The 21,498-nt window shown below is 42.3% G+C and overlaps 1 protein-coding gene across 4 annotated transcripts in view; it reads left to right on the top strand.

The window, feature by feature from the left end:
* Positions 1-21,498, top strand: part of sipa1l2 (signal induced proliferation associated 1 like 2) — a 463,054-nt gene that overhangs the window by 410,920 nt on the left and 30,636 nt on the right. For all 4 annotated transcript variants that reach the window (XM_033021738.1, XM_033021739.1, XM_033021741.1 and 1 more), the window contains 2 exons: positions 7,880-8,099; positions 9,678-9,809. In XM_033021738.1, coding sequence (XP_032877629.1) covers positions 7,880-8,099; positions 9,678-9,809 — 352 coding nt within the window. The remainder of the gene's footprint in view (positions 1-7,879; positions 8,100-9,677; positions 9,810-21,498) is intronic.

Consider the following 21,498-nt stretch of genomic DNA (forward strand, 5'->3'; position numbering starts at 1 on the left):
CAAGCAGCATCTGTGGAAAGCGAAACAGAGTTGACGTGTCAGGTCCCAAACTCTTTACCAGTAAGAAGTACTTTGTTCATAGCTTTTTCATGTTACCACACTAGATATTGTAAGGAACAAACCCTCCCTCTCTCATCAAGAGAGTGAGGTCGCCTGAAGAAAGGTTTCACCTTAAAAAATGATCTTGCAAAGTGGTACAGGGAACTTTATAAAGTTAATACTTTAACCTGTAAACTGGGGTCAAGGAGGATAGACTCTTGTTATGATTGTTTCTTAACAGCTTTTCATCAACCCCAACTCTCTCTCGCGTCGACTCGTGTTGGACAGAAATTATCTGCTAGCCAGTTGCAAGTAGGTGCATGAAAGATATGAGGAGCTGGGCTCATCCACCCTAGACTCTACCACCTGCTGGAAAGAAGCTCTCCCTCTGTTTATGATCTTACTGGAAAGCTATAGCTCAGATGTAAAAGTGTTCAGCGTCCCCTTGCTCGGTAGAGCGATTGGTGGTGTTCCATCACAGCAAGATGTTTTCTAAAAAGAAAGAAAGATGTGTGTTTGTATGTGTAGGAAGGAACAGCAGATGCTGGTTTACACCAAAGATGGGCACAAATGGCTGGAGTAACTCAGCATGTCAGGCAGCATCTCTGGAGAAAAGGAATAGGTGACGGTTTGGGTCGAGACTTGGTTCTTCAGTGCATTTGTGCTGCTGCTTTCATATCCCTATCAGGTTCATGATTCTGATCTCAGTTTGACCAGTGGCAGATTTCTTTCTGTTCCTTGGACAGGGAAAGGAAAATTGTTCCAGAGGTTGATTGCTATATAATAGCCTCAGCAGCACTTGCCAAACTTTGCAAGACTTGGTCTTCTTTTTTAGCTTTCACCTCCCTAGTACAATCAGTCTAAAAGCTCAATTCATTATTGATAACATTTAGCTGCTTGTGGCTTGTTTCAAAGATCATGCCCATGGGTGAATCATCACTCCCTTTGAAATGGAATATAGCACAGGAACAGGCCCTTCAGCCCACAATGACCTCGCTGAACATGATGCCAAGTTAAACTAATCCCCCCCTACCTGTTTGCGATCCATATCCTTCCATTCCCTACATGTCTATGCCCCCCTCCAAAGGCCTCTTAAATGATACTACAACTTAAATGCTGCAACATGACTTCCTGATTCTTATACTAAATGCCCCGACTGATAAAGTCAAGCATATCATATACAATACAATACAATACCAATACAATACCATTTATTTGTCATTTGAACCTCACATGAGGTTCAAACGAAATTTGGTTTCTGCAGTCTTACAAGAAAAGAACCAAGACACACACCAACACAATTTACACAAACATCCATCACAGTGAATCTCCTCCTCACTGTGATGGAAGGCAAAGTCTTGTCTCTCCCCTGCTCTCCATTCTTCTCCCGATGTCAAAGTCAAAGTCAAAGCCCCCGGCGGGCGCTAGCAAGTCCACGGCCATTTAAAGCCGCGCTGGGCGATGTAAGGCCCTGCTCCGGGTCTTGATGTTGGAGCCCCCAGCGGGCGCTACCAAGTCCCGCGGCTGTTTAAGCCGCGCCGGGCGATGTAAGGCCCCGCTCCAGGTCACTTTCAACCCCGCAATTCGGGCGGGAGAAGTCGCTGTTGCTGGTGCTCGGTAAAGCGGTCTCCCACCGGGGATCCGCGAGCTCCCGGTGTCACCATCCACCGGAGTCGGGTCGCAGCAGCGAGCCACCACAGCTCTCCACACTCCGAAGCTGGCCAGGTCCACGATGGTAGGTCCGCAGCTCCGCCGGCTCCCTGACTTGAGCCCCCAGGTCGTTCCGGTTGGAGGCCGCTCCACGGTGCTAGGCCCTAACGACAACGGAGACCCGACAGGGAAAGGTCGGGTTCCCGTACAGGGAAGAGATTTAAAAGTTTCCCCCACCCATCCCCCCTGCCCCCCACACATACATATTTAAAAACCCACTACAAACTATACCCTCAACGGGACAAAAAAATAAAAAAAGACAGACGGACTGCAGAGGCCGCTGCGACGTCGGTCGCCCCGCCCACCGCCTTTACCAGTCTATCTACATGTCTACCACATGTCTTCTTTACCACTCTATCTACTTGCGCTGTTACTTCCAGGGAGCTGTGGGTTTGGTATAAATGTTGTTAAGGCTAATCAAGAGTATCAGTGCGGTTAAGGTTCAGAGGGGGAGGAACAGTACCCAATACCTGACAATGTAATAAGCCAACAAACAATCTGCAGGAGGAACTCACTGGGTGGAGCAGCATCTGTGAGGGGCTGAATTGTTGGTGTTTCAGGTCAAATCCCCACTGAGTTCTTCCAACAATTGTTTGTTTCTCTAGCTTCCAGCAACTGCAGTCTCTTGTGTCTCCAATGTAATATGCCAAGCAGTTGAAGAGAAACACTCATTCCAGTTTTCAGCCCCTGTCAGAAGGTTCTGGATTTCGATCCTGAGTGCAAAATTGTAGTTGACATTTCAGCGCAGTACTGTTGAAATTGCTGTCTTTTAGATGAAATGTTAAACTGAGTTCGCAACTGCTCTCCAAAATGGATGTAAATGATCCCAAACACTATTTTGAAAGAGCACTATTATCCCTTGGGCAATGTCACTAAAACAGATGATCTGGTTTGTATTCAATATCTGTTTGTGGAATTTTGATTTGCATAAATTAGCTGCTGCAATTCCTACATTACAGCAGTGACTGGGAAATTATTTCATTGGCTATAAAGCATTTTGGGATTCACAACTGTATTTGGTATTTCTATGTGCGCTCAATAATAAAGAAATATCAGTTTGGCTGAAGAGCCAAAGATGGGTATCAAAGGCTGAGGAGAGAATGGCTGGAGTAACTCATTTCTACACAAGGTTTGCCCAGGTTCCTCTCAGTGGAATCCACAAGATGAAAGGAGCCCAAAGGAAAATTTCAGTTGGTGATACGTTTTAAGGGAATAAAAACACAAAGTGTTGGAGTGACTCAACAGGTCAGGTAGAATCTCTGGAGAATATGGATATTTTGGGCTGGGACATTTCTTCAGACTGATTGTAATAGAGGGGAGAAAGATGAAAAAGAGGTGAGGGTGGGAGAAATCCTGACAAGTGATAGGTGGATGGATGCAGGTGAGGAAGGTTTCGACTGGCAGATGGGTAGAAAAGGCTGGAATTAAAAAGGAGACAAAAGGATGTAAAATAAGGAGAGAAGAGGAGTGAAATATGAAGCCAGAGAAAGTGATATTAATGGAAGGGGATTTGGAGAGGGGGGGACAGGATAATGGGAGAAATGGGTGCACACCTGGATGTGTCACAGGGAAGGGGTGAGAAAAGGGTTGTCAGTTATCTAAAATTGATGAAATAAGCGTTCATACATAGGTTTATGAGCTATCCAAGCAGAATATGAGGTGCTGTTCTTCCAGTTTGTGTGCGGCCTCGCTCTGGAAATGAAGGGGGCCAGGGACAGATAGGTCGGTGGGGGAATGGGAAGAGGTTAAAGTGGTTTGCAACCAGGAGGTTCTAATGCTCCTCCTATAACATCATCTACTGCACTCAGAGCTCCCCATGTGTCCTCCTTTACATCAGCGAGACCAAGCATAAACTAGGCGACCATTTCACCAAACACTTACACTCGGTCTGCCTACATCTGCTGGATCTCCCGGTTGCTAATCATCTTAACTCCCATTCCCATACCAACCTTTCTTCACCTACCCACGTCCTCCAGGGATGCTGCTTGACCTGCTGAGTTACTCCAGCACTTTGTTTTGTTTCTGTAAACCAGCATCTGCAGTTCCTTGTGTCTAGAAGTTTTAATTGGGTACACAAGGCAAAACAGTCTTTGAATGCTTTTTAGCATGTGGTTTTTGAAGACATGACGAGATAATTAAAAGCCAAAAAATTAAAGGATGCAGAGGAAGACCAATAAATGGGATTCGAGAGGATATCTTATGAAATAAATAACTACCCCCCCCCCCCCCTTCTCCATGGTAGTTTCAATGTACCTATAAAACATTCCACCAGTTGTGTTGCAACTTCAATTTGAATTAACTAAATCCTTTGGCAATTCTAGTTCTTTTGATTATTTTCTCAGCTGAACAGAATTCCTGATAAAATTTCATCTATCCTCTTGACAAACCTGACAAAACACACCATCGAATGTATGGTATTGTATTGGTATTGTATTGTATTGTATATGATATGCTTGACTTTATCAGTCGGGGCATTTAGTATAAGAATCAGGAAGTCATGTTGCATCGAATGAAAATCCACCTGAGTGAAGCTCTAGCAGTTAACGGTTCCACCTCAGAGCCACCTCTTGTTGACTGCCTTGGCGTACTTACAACCCTAGTGTGTTGGTTAGACAGGCACTGCGGATGCACCACTTGTGCACCTGCCCTGGACCTGCAGGTGATGAGTTACAATGTGGAGCAACAAGAGAGAGTAGTCGTGCAAACTTTCTTGTGTATCTCACTTGAATTGCAAACCATTTCCAAAGGGAGGAGAACTGCAACAAATGGAAGCCTTGTAGACATAGAAACATAGAACATAGGTGCAGGAGTAGGCCATTTGGCTTAATTAAATTTAGTGGGGGAAAGATTGAAAACTAACAGTAGATAGGAACATAAAATGAGGCTATAAAAGGACAGTATCTAAGATCTGTGTGACTTAAATGCAGAATGCACAAATAAATATAGAAGATCCAATCATAGTGGGGTGGAGTGGCTGAAGCACCAACAGCCTAGACTGATGGAGCTTTCTTCTCTTTTCCAAAAATCCTTGATGCTTTGTTATCTAAATAAGGCTATATATCACATGCCGTTAATCAATTCAGAAAGGCATGATATTAAAATAGTCATTTCATATTAAAATCATGCAGGGCAATAGATATATTTTAATAAATGTTGCCAGGGCAGCTGGCCTCACGTTTTCCTGGGAGCCATCGTTGTCATTAGGTTTTAAAAGCTTTATTTGATTTTTATCAATATTTTAGCAACAGGATAATATATAATTAGTTACTCATAAAATCTGCTGTAAGACATTATGCTGAGCATTTCTCAGGATAAGCAGTCAGCTTGTCGACCGGCACACATCACCGCCTCTTCTCTGCTCTCCACCTCCCCATCTCCAAATTTCTGATGTCAGTGGCGATTACCACACTCCTCAGAGATTGCAAAGGAGCTTGAAGGCTGACAGTTCTATTTAAATTATGTGGTGCAGTGTGTGTACATTGTACAAAGCCAGCATAAGAAGCCTAGACAGTATAGGCTTGCTGGTCTGTTAACTTATAAGCTTCTGGATTTTTTGTTGAGAAGTAGTCTGCTAAATGCAAAATAAAAATGCTGGAAATATTCAGGAGGTGAAGCAACATCTGTGGCTAGATAAGCAGACATTATTTTAGAATGGAGACCCTTTGTGAAAAATTGAAATATTTTAAAAAATTCAAATTCAGATTAGTTTGTCATATACACCAGGGTTTCAATGAAAATCCTTGTCTGCATGAAGTTTATAGAGTAAACAGTATAGATGGTAATGACAGATACAACAATAAACTCCATGAAGAATGCAAAACAGAAAAAAAATGGTGCAAAGCTTGTAATGCAATCTGAAGCAGTGACAAAAAAATAAAGTGCAATAACAGAATAACCGAACAAGGTAGTTAGGAGAACGAGTATGTGACGGAATCTCCAGGAACGAGATGGGAAAGAGGAGCCATCTGATAGCAGTGTGGAAGAAGTTGTTAAGTCTGAATATCTGGATTTTCAAGTTCCGTCATCTCTCCCAAAAGAGAGAAAAGGACATGGCCAGGGTGGCAAGCATTCTTGATAATACTTCCAGCCTTGCTAATGCAAAGCACCATGAAGATGGACTGGATCCCGATCCGCGGATCCACAGAAGCCATGAGTCCCGATTGTGTCAGCCCTAGGGTACTCCAGGCGTGTACCAGCCAGCTGTGCGGAGTACTCCAGCATATCTTCAACCTGAGCCTGGAGAGGGTTCTTGTGATGTGGAAGACATCCTGCTGGTTCCTGTACCAAAGAGGAAGTGGCCCAACTCCTCCAATGACTACAGACCAGTGGCGCTGACTACACACATCATGAAGTCGCTGGAGAGGTTGGTGCTCACCCACCTGCGACCCAACCTGGTTAAACCCTACCTGGACCCCCTGCAGTTCGCTTACCAAACAAAGATAGGGTTTGAGGACGCCATCATCCGGTGAGCCATCGTGCTCACCTGGAAGTATTGTGAGAGTCATGTTTATTTACTTCCCCAGTGCTTTTATCACCATCCGGCTGGCACTGCTAGGCAGCAAACTGGCAAAGATGTGGGTGGATGCTCCATTGGTGCCCTGGATCAGGATACCAATGGAGAATCCTGCAGAAGTTTTCAGATGATCCTGCAATTGTGGGCTGCATCAGTGAGGGGAAGGAAGCTGAATACAGAGGTGTAGTTAACGACTTTGTTGAGTGGTGTGTTCTGAATCACCTGCAGCTCAACACAGACAAGACTAAGAAGTTGGTGGTGGACTTTAGGAGGATAGGAACACCCCTGCCCCCTGTCTTCATCAATGGTGTGGATGTGCAGTTTACCAGGGAGTACAAATACCTTGAACTGTAACTGGACAGTAAACTGGACTGGTCCCAATCCTTTCCACTCGTCACCTTAATTTCATGTTCCATGTATTTTGTATTTTTATGACTGTCGGCAGATCAATTTCCCTCCTGGGATAAATAAAGTTCTATTGTATCGTATGGAAAGAAGTGGTGAGCCTGTGATAGGCTGGGCTGTGTTCACAACTCTATGCAGGTTCACATTGTCGAGTAGTTGCCATACCAGGCTGAGATGCAGCTTGTCAGAATACTTTCTAAAGTGCAGCTCTAGAAGTTCAAGCAAATCCTTGTGAACATGCCAAATGTTTGTAGATGCCTAAGGAAGTAAATATGCTGCAGTGGTTTCTTGATTACCATAGCAGTGTGAAGGGAAAAGATTGTTATTATTAGTTTTTAACTAAGTACATAGCCAGGAAAGAGAAGTAGAATTCTTTTTTTAATGATGCGCTTGCATAAAACAGTTTTAAAAAATCATCTTCTCATCGTTTAGCTGATGAACTTGCAACTAAACAACTTAATCAGCTTTGCTTTCAGCCAATGACACAAACAATCTCTATAAAAGCATCATCCAGATTGGACCCGGCTACATTCTCTGGGATTTTTTCAAAGAACAACATCAGAACTGAAATCCAGGAAGAGTGACGTGAAGTTCGAGCGAAGTCCGCGCGTTACGTACGACGTCGAGACGCTGCGCACGCCCGTCAAGGCGGTGCGTACGGCGTCAAGGTGGCTGCGGGCCGGCAGGCCGTTGCCGCGCGGAATTCTTGAACACGGTCAGTTTTTCGGAGCCCCGCGCGATTTCGGGATCAGCTCCGCACAACTCCATACGGCTCCGGCGATCGAAGTGGGACCGGCCCCGCGAGGCCGTATGGCTCAAGCGACCACATTAGGTCGCGCTTGCCGCATGCAGTCGCATGCTCGTGGGACAGGCCCTTACCACACTGTTGACTCTGCTCAGCGTTCCTCAATGCCTCACTGTCTCAGCCGGGTTATACGTACATAGTTGTAGAGCAGGGCTTAAATCCATAGCCTCTTGATTACAAAATGAGATCCTTGTTGATCATTAACCTGGGGAAACCACACCTCATTATCAGTATATCCCTTTATGAAGGCCTTTAGTGAGATGCTGGAAAGTCCCAATTTTATTCTTGATGTACTTCAAATTATGCTTCACTGCTTTACACTTTCAATGCTATTGTATTGTAACATCAAGTATAATAGTACTCACTATATTTAATTTTATTCTTTCCTCTTTCCCCATGGTATGAAGATTTCTGTTTCTGCGAACCTGTCACCTAGGAAGTCCTTGTATCGCACTCTCTCAGATGAAAGTATATGCAGTAACCGCCGAGGATCTTCATACAACAGCTCCCGAAGCTCAATGCTTGAACAAGCACTGCCAAATGACATCTTATTCAGCACCACCCCACCGTATCACTACACCCTACCCCCACGTGCCTCACTCAGCCCCTCTGCCTCTGGCCTACGAAGTAAGTAAATAACAGTAAGGGTTTTGTTTTCTGCCTTATCACAGATCATGCCATCTAAAATAGAGCTTTACAATCTCCAGTAATGCTGAATTCCCACTGGTGAATGTGAAATTGTTAGAACCTGTGCCTGATCTAAACTTATTGCAACCATTACGAGGAAGCTACTATCACAAGGAAGCTGCAAATCAGTAGGTGGATAATCAACTTACTTAAATACCTACCTGAGTCAGGCTTGCAGCACTGACCTGGGTTGTTCCCGATTAAGTCTCCTATCGGTATTGTTGAATGGGCACTGTGAATGCCTGCTTCATCTCGACTGGCTCACAAATGACACCTGTGACTGAAAACAGTCCACTTGTGCGTGACACCTGTCCAATGTTCTCAGTGTATCAACGCACCTCACCCATGAGGGATTGAGAAATAAAGGCATCAAATTTGTGATCCATGCTGTGCATGTGTTCAATACCAGTATGTGACCATGCTGTGTGCAGAAACATGACATTACTGTCCAATAACCAGTTGCATGATGGTTTATGACATTGAAAGCCCCGAGCTACCCAAGTGCATGCACAAAACCTAGTGCTCTATTGTGTTTCTACAGTCTTCTAAACTGCTAGTTGCCCTGAGACTAGCCTAGTTATAAATTAGCATGCTCATTCATATTCTGAATCATTTGTAGCCAAGGAGAAAAGCAATTACATTACTTTCAATCTATTTTGGAATCTCTTTTCACATTTTTCCAAATGGTGAAAATATCCTATTACCACCAATAAATTCTGTGAAACTGGTTGACACTGGAGTTGAGAAAGTATCTTGTCTTCAGACCCCGACTCTCTTTGTTAGGAAGACAGTAAAATATTCCCCATCTTTGCATCTAAGGAGTGAACAGCTGAAATGCACGTCAAACTAACTTCTGTCAGCTTGACAATCCTCTTTTTTCCCTGCCCACCAACTGGGCACACATGAATGAAGCCATGCTGGTTTTACCTGCATTGTCGTGGCAAGGAATATTAGTGATCTCTCTTTTTTCTCTTTCTGATTATCTGTGTAAGTGGCTGGTCTATGTCCATGTGGGAAACCAACATTAACCATGTTACTTGAGAAATCTGCGCAATGCCTTCTAAGTGAAGGGTGGATCTGGCCATTCGGGGTAGTAGAGTGTTGAATAGTATTTTGGAGACTCAAGTGGTTGATTGGCTACTCCTGCTCCTGTTATGTTTTATATCAGCAGAGTTATGTCATGTTGAGATTCATTGGACAGGGTAGATTTTTTTACTGACAAAACAATCTCGACTTTGGTTAAAATAATGAATTAAAAATGAGCAATGACATTCCCTGAAGCATACAACAAACCTAGTTTCAGTCGTCTACTGTTCTGTGAAAGTGGTGCAGAGAACGGCTTCAGTTCCAAGGACACAGTTCATTGGAGAGAATCTGCCATCTGTCACGAATGACCTGGACAACGCATGCCTAAAACAAAAAGCAGAACGTAGTGGTCATAGATTTTTGAGAATTTAAGAATAGAAATTGTTAGCGTGTGTTATAATGTGCCACATTTTTTCTCCTTTCCCTTTGCAGCTGAGTTCTGGTTTTCTGATGGATCTCTTGTGGATAAATCAAGGTTCACTGATCCTGGCTTGATGCCTCTTCCTGATACCGCTTCTGGCTTAGACTGGTCAAACCTTGTAGATGCTGCACGAGCTTTTGAAGGTAAGAAAGAAAAGTTATTTGTGCACCTATCAGTGGATCTGATAGGTCTTTAATTTGGTCCCTAGGTAGTTACAATAGTAGCCTAAATAGATTTACCACTTCGTAAATTGTAGTGTATAAGAAGTAGTTGCGTCCACTTGGAAAACATGCAAAATCAGATTAGAAGGCACCATTTGGGTTTTGTGAAAAATTATTCTGTTTCCAAGAATATAAACATAAATCTACTTCTACTGCAGATTTTTACCATATCACAGCTTTTAAATTAGGAGGATTGTCTTGGAACATAGGAACCACTGTTACAAACTGGTTTCAAATGCAAAGTAATTGGAAGGATTTTCTAATGTAGACGCAATTGCACAGAACAGATCTTTCAGCCCAGCTGTCTTTCTGCTACACAGAAAACAGAATCTTTATTTCATTCAAGCTCATCACCAGTTTCCGATAACCATATAAACAATGCTTTCATGTGGTTGCAAGTTTCTTATCCTCACCTTTCTCTGGCTAAAGAGGTTTCTCCTGCTTATATTTAATTTTATTGATAGCTACCTTATATTTAAGATGGGTCTTAATAGACTCGGCTTGTACTCGCTAGAATTTAGAAGATTGAGGGGGCATCTTATAGAAACTCACAAAATTCTTAAGGGGTTGGACAGGCTAGATGCAGGAAGATTGTTCCCGATGTTGGGGAAGTCCAGGACAAGGGGTCACAGCTTAAGGATAAAGGGGAAATCCTTTAGGACCGAGATGAGAAAAAAAATTTTCACACCGAGCTCTCTGCCGCAGAAGGTAGTTGAGGCCAGTTCATTGGCTATATTTAAGAGGGAGTTAGATGTGGCTCTTGTGGCTAAAGGGATCAGGGGGTATGGAGAGAAGGCAGGTACAGGATACTGAGTTGGATGATCAGCCATGATCATATTGAATGGCGGTGCAGGCTCGAAGGGCCGAATGGCCTACTCCTGGACCTATTTTCTATGTTTCTATGTTTCAATGGCCAGTCAGAAGTGGAAATATTTTCTCCATATATTCCCTATCAATTAAACCTTTTCATTGACTTAAAGACCTCTCTCAGGGCATCTGTGAACATTTTGAGTACAGCAAGGCTTAATCTGTCCAAACCTTTCCAGTAACTGTTGTCGAGGTCGCAGTAGCATTCTTGTGACTCTATTTTATCTTGCCTCCATTTCTTCAATCCATATTCATAATCTAAAGTGAAGAACCATTCTTCAAGGGTGGTGTCGACTTGGCGACTGTGTTGCAGAGCATTTGTGCTGTGTCCATAATGGCCATGTTGAGCTTTCGGTTGTTTCCCACACTGACCTGGCTCCATGGCCTTCTCCAATGCCGCAGTGAGACCAAAAGCAGACTAGAACAACAAACTGTCATATTCTGCCTGGGTAGTCTACTATCCATTGAATGTTCCAGTTTCAGATAACCCACACCCCCTGTGTTCCTTTCCCACTCCCCTAAATCCACCTAAGTTCTCTCACCTTCACCTTTTCCATTCTTCTCCCACTCCCATTATACTCTGCCACACAGTTTCATTTGTCCTTATTCAACAAAACCTATCCATATAAATTTATTTTTCCTCAAACTCTACTTCCTCTCTCCACCATCTGATTACAGCTGCCCATCATCCCTCTCATATCTGGTTCCATTTATCACCTTCCAACCTCTCTCTACCTCCCCCCTCCCATCTCTCCAATGTTCTTCTTTATCCATTTCCACCTATCACCCATCAGCCTCTGTCTCTCAATTTAACCCCCTCCCTTATCTGGTTCCATCAGCCCACCTTCTCTTCCCCCCCCCCCCCCCCCCCTCACTTGGTTCCACTCATCATCTACCAGCCCCTATTTTAACCCTCCCTCTATTTCTATATACAGGCGACCCCCGTATTATGGGGAGATTATGTTTCTTGGAAACGATCTGTTTGCGATTTTCTGTAATGCAAAGCCATGTTGTATGTTTGAGAAAAAATATTGTGTTTATGAGTGTGAATTTTATTTGTGAATTCTGTAAGGACGAATTTCCGTTCCCCGAACAGCCGTAATGCGCAGGTCCCCTGTACTGGCTGTCCTCTGTCTACACTCTCAGTACTAATGCAGGGTCTCACCGGAAACATTGACTCTTCCTGCACCGCCACCAATGCTGCTTGACTCACTGAGTTCCTTTATGCACCTGCATCCTTTTATTCCTTTATCCGTTTTAGGCTCTTGTTCGTAGATCATGTCTTTCCCACCAGAATGCATCGCTTCGCACCTAATAGTGCAATCAGTTTGTTAAGCCATCCGGAGAAATGCATCTCTTTCATAATTTCTTAGTGGAGTTGCCAACTCTGAATTAATGTATTCCTGGAGGCATCATCATTAACCTCAGGCCCCACACACTCATGCATTGTTTATCCACCTCAATATTTTTATATTTGAAAAAATATTTCAAGAAAATGATGAAAAAGATTATCCCCCTGATTTCCTTGCTAGGTTGCTTGCAGCGGTGCCCAGGAGATAATTTGCAAATTCCTGGAGAATCCAGTGTAATGCTGTATCTGTCAAGTATGTTTCTGGTTGGATCAGTGAAGGATTTGATCTGTGCAGTGATTATACATTGCACACTGATTATGTACTGTTCAGTGAATTTCCCGTGCTCACTTCATGAAGAGGCTATACATTGGGGCTTTCTGAAAGGAGGACCCTTAAATAGGATAGTTAGTTTAAATGAAATTAATCATTAAAATATGAATTCAATAATACTTTCCAAGGGGCTGCTGCAAAATGATTGAAAGAATATTTCCAAATGTGGTGGCATGGGAAATGCATGGTGTCAGGTTTACTTCTGTTAATGGCGATCTTGCCAAGAAGCCAGGAGGTTGTAGGCACTCGTTCCACTCGAGAGACTCGCACTCAAAAATCAATACCAACATAGGCTCCATTGCAGAATAATAGTATACTGTGTTGTCAAACGCACAGTCACTTAGATGAGATGTTAAATCAAAACACCAACTGCTCTCTCAGCTGGATGTAAACGATTGCATGACACCATTTTCGAGGAAGTACAGGGAGATATCTCAGATTTCTGGTCAATGCTTATCCCTCAATCTTCATCGTTAAAAGATAGGATATCTGCTTTTGATCATTTTGCTCTCTGTGTGGCCTTGGTGTACCCAAATTGCACCCAGTAGTGGCTGTACTTAAATTGTCTTCATTGGCCACAGAGTGCTTTTGAGGTGTTCAGAGGTTATGAAAAGCAGTGGATGATTTCTGTTTTCCATGTGTATTACTGGGTATATTCAGAATGCTAATTCAGATCACATAATGCTTGACTACATGCAGTCTAGGGTTGTCCTTTCATTGTTGCCATGGATTAGTCACAAGCTGCAGCTTATTTCATTGCACACAATTGGGGGAAAAAGCTTAAGTGAGCAGCTTTTACAGTGATATGCCTTGGTGGATTTCTATCCACCTTGGATCTGCTTGTTAAAAATACTCAAAAGCAAAATTGGTACTATCAAAAAGCTTTGCATTGTAAGGGTCAATGGTCAGGCGAATATTATAATAGACTTTAAAAGTAAAAAATATCTGACTATTTGCAGGGAAATAAATGGATTTAGACCATGGCAATGGAATAACTGGTTGCAGGTTTGCTATTTCTTAACACTACTTTTACTTTTTAAAATTTAATTGCAACTTCTTCCAGATCTTTCAATGGTGAAATGGTCAAAAGGTGCGACGGTATGTTTTAAAGCACTGTACTTTCCATCCACTACCTTTCGAAAGATCATGGTTTTTATTATGTAGCCCAATTTCTGCCTCTTGCAACAGTATTGGTTGTGTTTAAACTAACAGCCTTCTGACACTAAAGCACAACTGCTTGGCCAAGAATTCACTTTTTCATCTGCATTTTAAGCTTGGCCAAAATAGAAAAGGAGCTCCAGTTGTCTTTCCAGCTTCATTGGAGAGAGAGATTTCCATGTCTGCAGTTATTGCTCCTAACTGTGACTTATTAAATGTCTAGTTGTTGGACATCCCCCTTCCAGTAATAGAAACTCTGCCTGAGCCCAGCAATTCAAGTGGCACTGCAATGCACATCGACAGTCACACTGCTGATGAAAATTGCAAGTCAGCTTCTGAGGACATGTCCAGAACTATGGTCACGCGATTCTTGACTGTTTCCTGACTTTCAGACCGATTTCACATGGCTGCAGGACTAGGCAGAGACAAACAATGGTGTCATTCACAAATCTGCAAGCACGGCATGAAGTGCTCTTGCCTTTAGTTCTGGTCTTTTGATTGTTGAACACTTTGATTCAATGTGGGATGCACACAATGAGGGTCAATCCAGAGAATCTAGGGATGAGAACTGTCCTGGAGACACTGGAATTGTGTCTGGCTATGCGGCCATCTGACACTACCATAGTTCTGCAGAGAATTCCACGCTGCCTGAACGACTGTCCAAACACAGATCTCAGAACCTGCAAAATCCTCACGTGCCCACCATGACCTCAAATAGGGAAGCGCCCATGAAACTATATCAAGCAATGTTTGTCAGTAAGGGACAGAAAGAGAACGGGTACAGGATCAAGTACAGCTTGTATCATGGCACACAAATGAAAAAAAGCTGAAGTTAACTTCAGTGCATTCCTATAGATTTGTACCCACCTTGGATCTGCACGTAAAAACTAATCATGAGCAAAATTGGTACCATCAAAAAGCTTGGAACTGTGAGGGTAGTTGTCAGGTAAACATCATAATAGATTAGTTTAAAAAATATACTTCCCACAAAGCTGTCTGTCTCTCACAAACAATTCATGACTGACCCAATGAAAGTGTCACCAGGCCCAGACTGACCACAGAGACTATAGGCATCTATTAATCAATGCCAGGTTACCCGTGGAATAGCATTATAAAATCAGATAGCAGCCTTCACATGACAGAGCGTGTCAACTCCAGCTGTCAACATTGTAACCACCTCCAATAGTGTCCCGAGATGGACACTTGGCTACATCTACCAGTTAACACCTGGATTCAAACCCTAGACATGCTTCTGCAAGTCTGGTCCCCTTGTGGTCTAACTAATGGAATCTGATCAGGTGTTGCTATTTGAGAGGAAAACCTTTCCATGTGTACAGCCTCAAGGATATAACTAGACAATTCTCTCCAAAGATCCTATAACAAGCAAGATAGATCACTCGACAAAAAATACGTAGTACGGTCATGGGCAGATTCATGGGTAATTTTTAGCCCCATTTCCGTAACCGCTTCCATTCCCGCACCAAAGATCCCATAGCGGAGCAAGGATAATAGTGCGGAGATGGAAGCCGGTTACGGAAAAATCCTCGTAAAAATATAAGTTCTTTGGTAAAAATCTTCTCATTTTCAGAATTATAATTTATTAACACAAACTGTTCCCCTGTAACGTTGATTACACTGCAAGTCGGGTTGGGTTGGGTTACTGAAATGGATGGAAAAAAAGGTCCACGTTCCGCTCCGTTGCGTACTACACGTCAGCCCATTGCATTTAGAAGGAGTGGTCTATCTGGCTCCGCTGTAGGATCTTTGATTCTCTCAGTGCACCTAACTCCATTTATCAGGCAACCTGTGCACGTGTATTTCATCTATTAATCTTATGGTCCTGAATCATCATTACCATTGCGGTTCCACACTTAAGCAAATTCTCAGATGGATTTTGTACTTCAGTTAAAGCAGCAAAGGATCCATTTGAAGAATTTGGACAAGCCAACAACTGAGTATCACCTAGGATGCGCTGAAGTGGTTAATAACCTCATTTACAATTCCCCTAATTAAGAACCATTCCATGTCCACAGGTGGCAAGACCAAAACTATATTCTGGTTTGGGCAGAGATATAGGATTAGTGCCTACAAAGTGGTTACATGCTGCGTTGATTTCAAGGGTGGTCACCATCATATCATTTCTGAAATGTCGCTTTCATGTTTATGTTTGAGCTCACATCAACATGATCTGAAGCTGTCATGGCATTGCCTTGTTTGAACATTAGAGAGTAATTATTGGTAAGCACAGGGAATATCGTTGTCAAGAGACTGCATAATTTTGCAAGTAGACCGAGGGAGGGGTAACTGGACTTGAGCCAATTAACTTGTCTGGGAAATGTTCCACATTGTCAGTGTTTTAGCATCCCAAGAATAACTTGCTTGGAAGTTCTGCCAGTTCTACGACTGTGCAGATACCAAATCCTCGGCTGTATCCTGTGAACTCAGTCATAACTCTTTTTGAAGCAATAAAAACTCAGTCATAACTCTTTAAACCAAAATAAAAGCTGCAGATTCAGAAAATAATCAATAATAACTGCCGGAAACACTCAACGTAGTGGTCATGTAAATGGAAGGAAAAACAAAGACAATGTTTCACATTTATGATTTTTTATCAGAAGTAAGAAAAGTTGGAAATTAAACATATTTAAAGATGCAGAGCGGGGGAGGGTAGATAGTATAATGGAAATGTCAGATGTGGTTGAGACCAGGTGAGATTGAATGATTCCAGTAGCGGTGTGATACTGGCTGAGAGAGGGTGATGAAGGCTTGTTAATCACAGATGATCTGTATAGAGGTGTAAATCGAAGGAAGTGAAGAGAACAGAGGAAGAAAACAAAATTGGGACTGTATGGCAGAAAGCACTGCAGTTACTGGAAATCAGAAATATATAGGCTGTGAGCCGAGTATTGTGTCTAGAATTTAACTTTCATAGAAACATAGAAAATAGGTGCAGGAGGAGGCCATTCGGCCCTTCGAGCCAGCACCGCCATTCATTGTGATCATGGCTGATCGTCCCCTATCAATAACCCGTGCCTGCCTTCTCCCCATACCGCTTGACTCCACTAGCCCCTAGAGCTCTATCAAATTCTCTCTTAAATCCATCCAGTGATTTGGCCTCCACTGCTCTCACTTGGCCTCCACTGCCCTTGTGACCCATGTCTGGTATCTACTTGAAATTTGGCACAGATTTAGATAGAATATCAATGAGAAGAAATTCATAACTCGTCAATGCCAAAAGTTGCACATTCATTAATTAAGCTAATTAGAAAATTAGATTGAAAAAGTAAGCGCCATCTAGTGCTCAATGCTCATAATATTCTATGGGGAGCCTAATTCTGTGCTGCAGTCGATTTAAACCATATATTATTATACCATATATATATATGACGTGAATATGACTGGAGTTGTATATAATTATCCATATCTCTATAATTATAAAACTCTGATCTTGGATGTGTGTGGGTGTGTGTAATCACATCTGCTCGGAAAAATGCGCCCTAACATATTCCTGTAGAGTTTTGGTGGCATATTTTGGGAATTTTAAAGACACTGAGCAGTCTGGGTATGTCACGGCCTGGTATCAGAAGGCATGACACTGATTTGTAAAAGCCAATGTGAGATAGATGTTTTTGCCTTTTACATAAAAATAGCATCAGCCCCTCCAGAAACCCTGTCCGTACTTCACCTTGTCTTTTCAATCTGATAGATAAAATAGTTCTCTCTCTCTCTCTGATCAGACAAATGTCCATTTTCATGGCACCTTTCATGCCCCAAGACCATCCCAGATCAAATCACAATCAATGAACTACTTTTGACATGTGGTCACTGTTGTTAGTAGGCAACAGTGGCAGCCAATTTATAGACGAAGGTTCCACGATCAATAGAGACGATTAACAGTTTATCTGTTTTTTAATTGCATTAAATGAGAATTAATTGCTGTACAGGAACTCCCCTCCTCTTTAAAATTGCAGTGGGATCTTGCATCCATCAAATGGGTTAAAGCTTCAGTTTATGATCTCAACCAAGCGATGATACTATAATTTAGTTTAGTTTCTTATTGTCACATATACTGAGATACAGTGAAAAGTTTTTATTTGTGTACTGTAAAAGACTGTGCACAAATACAATCAAGCCGTCCACAGTGCAAAGATAAAGGGTACAATATTTAGAGCAAATTTGTAACATTGAAGTCCGATAAAGTTGATTAAATAATTTCAAAAGTCTCCAATGAGGTTGATAGGAGTGGGATTTGACATTATTCAGTCTGAAAGCTTTGATGGTTTTCTGCAATTGTGGTGTGCCACAGATCAGAGATCATTGGTTAAACCCCCATCTGTATGGAAATGTTTCTTCTTATCTCCATCCTGAAGTCATATTTTGAGAGTGTGATCCCTAGTTCTAGAGAATCTGGATCCAGGGAAATGCTTCACTGATTCTGCCTTGTCAAGCATTGAGAACTTTGCATGTTTCAAGGAAATCACCTCATTTTAAACTTGGAAGTATAGGTTCATGATGTCTCATGACCCTCTTTTGAAGGATAGGCAATAAATTCAGGGTTTGGCATCAGTGTCCATATTTCAACATGGAACATGACAGCACAAGAACTGGTCATTCTTCCCAAATGTCTGCACCAAACATGATGCAAGTTCAACTAATTTCTTCTGCCCACATGTGATCAATATCCCTGCTTATCCATGTACCTATCCAAAGCCTCTTAAACACCACTGCCATATCTGCCTCCACCGCCACCTCCTCCAGTGTGTTTCAGCACCACCACCATGCATGGGTTTAAAAAAAACATGTCCCGCACATCTCCTTTAAACTTTGCTCCTCCCACCTTAAAGCTATGTACTCTAGTTTTTGACATTTCCACCCAGGTTCTGACCATCTACACCATTTATGACTATCTACACCATCTATGACTATCTACACTATATATGTCTCTCATCATTTTATGTACTTCTAATAGGTCTCTCAACCTCTGAAACTCCCGAGAAAACAATCCAAGTGATTCCGACCTCACCTTATAGCTAATACCTTCCAATCCGGGCATCTTTTGGTAAACCTCTTCTGTCCCCTCTCTAAAATCTCCATATCATTCCTGTATTGGGCAACCCGATCTGCGTACAGTTGCTTACTAATAAAACTTAAAGCTGGGAGGCTGAAGAAGAAACTTGGACAGGTTCAGCATAAATAATAAGCTATATTTCAGCTGCTCAGTGACTCACTCTAAGGCCCACATTGTGATGCCTTTTTGAGCGATTGTGTTGTCTTGGTGAAATCATTGGAGTGGTGAAATCATTGGACAAAGTCAGCATGGATTTATGAAAGGTAAATCATGTCTGACGAATCTTATAGAATTTTTCGAGGATGTAACTAGTAGAGTGGATAAGGGAGAACCAGTGGATGTGTTATATCTGGACTTTCAGAAGGCTTTCGACAAGGTCCCACATAAGAGATTAGTATACAAACTTAAAGCACACGGTATTGGGGGTTCAGTATTGATGTGGATAGAGAATGGCTGGCAGACAGGAAGCAAAGAGTAGGAGTAAACGGGTCCTTTTCACAATGGCAGGCAGTGACTAGTGGGGTATCGCAAGGCTCAGTGCTGGGACCCCAGCTATTTACAATATATATTAATGATTTGGACGAGGGAATTGAATGCAACATCTCCAAGTTTGCGGATGACACGAAGCGGGGGGGCAGTGTTAGCTGTGAGGAGGATGCTAGGAGGCTGCAAGGTGACTTGGATAGGCTGGGTGAGTGGGCAAATGCATAGCAGATGCAGTATAATGTGGATAAATGTGAGGTTATCCACTTTGGTGGCAAAAATAGGAAAGTAGACTATTATCTGAATGGAGGCCGATTAGGAAAAGGGGAGATGCAACGAGACCTGGGTGTCATGGTACACCAGTCATTGAAAGTAGGCATGCAGGTGCAGCAGGCAGTGAAGAAAGCGAATGGTATGTTAGCATTCATAGCAAAAGGATTTGAGTATAGGAGCAGGGAGGTTCTACTGCAGTTGTACAGGGTCTTGGTGAGACCACACCTGGAGTATTGCGTACAGTTTTGGTCTCCTAATCTGAGGAAAGACATTCTTGCCATAGAGGGAGTACAGAGAAGGTTCACCAGACTGATTCCTGGGATGTCAGGACTTTCATATGAGGAAAGACTGGAAGAATCGGCTTGTACTCGCTAGAATTTAGAAGATTGAGGGGGGATCTTATAGAAACTTACAAAATTCTTAAGGGGTTGGACAGGCTAGATGCAGGAAGATTGTTCCTGATGTTGGGGAAGTCCAGAACAAGGGGTCACAGTTTAAGGATAAGGGGGAAATCTTTTAGGACCGAGATGAGAAAAACATTTTTCACACAGAGAGTGGTGAATCTCTGGAATTCTCGGCCACTGAAGGTAGTTCAGGCCAGTTCATTGGCTATATTTAAGAGGGAGTTAGATGTGGCCCTTGTGGCTAAAGGGATCAGGGGGTATGGAGCGAAGGCAGGTACAGGATACTGAGCTGGATGATCAGCCATGATCATATTGAATGGGGGTGCAGGCTTGAAGGGCCGAATGGCCTACTCCTGCACCTATTTTCTATGTTTCTATGTCTTGGTTTTACAGCACTCACTAGAATTGTCACGTGCACTGTTTTTTACAAGGCTAGAAAAGAATGGGAAATTGTTGTCTAATGCAGTGTGAAATTACCTGTTGCTGAACCGTAAACTTGATTCAGATTTCTGAGATGATCCAGATCCTGTCCCTTGGTGTTTGATGTTGGGAATGGATAAACCACAAGGCACTTAGTTGAACGTAATTGTAGCTGATATAAGATGTTACAGGATTGGAAAATCGCCATTATCATTTTCCTCAATATCAGTTATCTTCCTTTTTTCAAAGCCAGGTGATCTCAAGTATTCTTCCAGTGATTCTGTAATTCTCTTACTTTATTGAAATGACCATTCTTTATTTACTGTGGTTATTAGGGGCTGACTAACTATGAGAATCATCACAATCAAACAACCCAATTGAATCCCCAAATGCACTTTCCAACTGTGTTCACTTGCCTTGGGCAATTTTTTTACTTTGAGGGGAATCGTCTTTAGCTTTGCTCAAATTAAGTATTAGTTATTAAACTGTATTGACGTCATGGATGAATATATTAACTATGTAGTTTGGAGGGATTGTAAGCTTTTACTGAATATCAAAGCAAATCAGATTCTGTGTAAAACAATCCACTTTGCTCAAATATCGAAAATAACCTCTAGCTAGCAAACTAACTTTTAAACTAGTTTATTTAACAGTGGGAAGCATCCAACTCCTGTGGGTCAACGAATTGCCGTAGAGAATTCGTCCCTTATTTTGACCTTTTGTCCCTTATTTGGGAGTGAGAAAGTTGGCAACACTAGCTGCATATGTCTGATGGAGTTGTTGTATTGATAAAGTGATGGCACCCTTTTGTTGATTTGACAACTAGTTACTTCATTTGTTTTAGTTCCATCATGTTGTGTCAAAAATAATCTATTCTAATCCCTATTTAACTCTGAATAAGCTGCTCACATTCCATTGTCAAACATGGTTTCCCAGGATATGACTTTTGACCCATCTGGTATTCCATTCATGAAGCTATATTTTCATGTTATTGTTCAATCACTTTGCTGTATATTCTCTTTCCCTTACAGTATCAAAGGCAATGATGAGCCTGGAAATCAAATCCTGTTGTAAACAAAAATAATTCTGGATGAATTTAGCAAATTCCATCTAGTGAAGCACATAAGTTGTGTGTTGATTCTAGAGCCCCTCCACATTTGTCATATTTCTCACTGAAGAAGTCCCCACATTTTTTCGACAAAACTTCCTGTAGTAATCTGTTCCTGTCAATCAATGGAGGAATTATATTTATGCAT

The sequence above is a fragment of the Amblyraja radiata genome, chromosome 5 (assembly GCF_010909765.2).
Source record: "Amblyraja radiata isolate CabotCenter1 chromosome 5, sAmbRad1.1.pri, whole genome shotgun sequence".
Lineage (NCBI taxonomy): Eukaryota > Metazoa > Chordata > Chondrichthyes > Rajiformes > Rajidae > Amblyraja > Amblyraja radiata.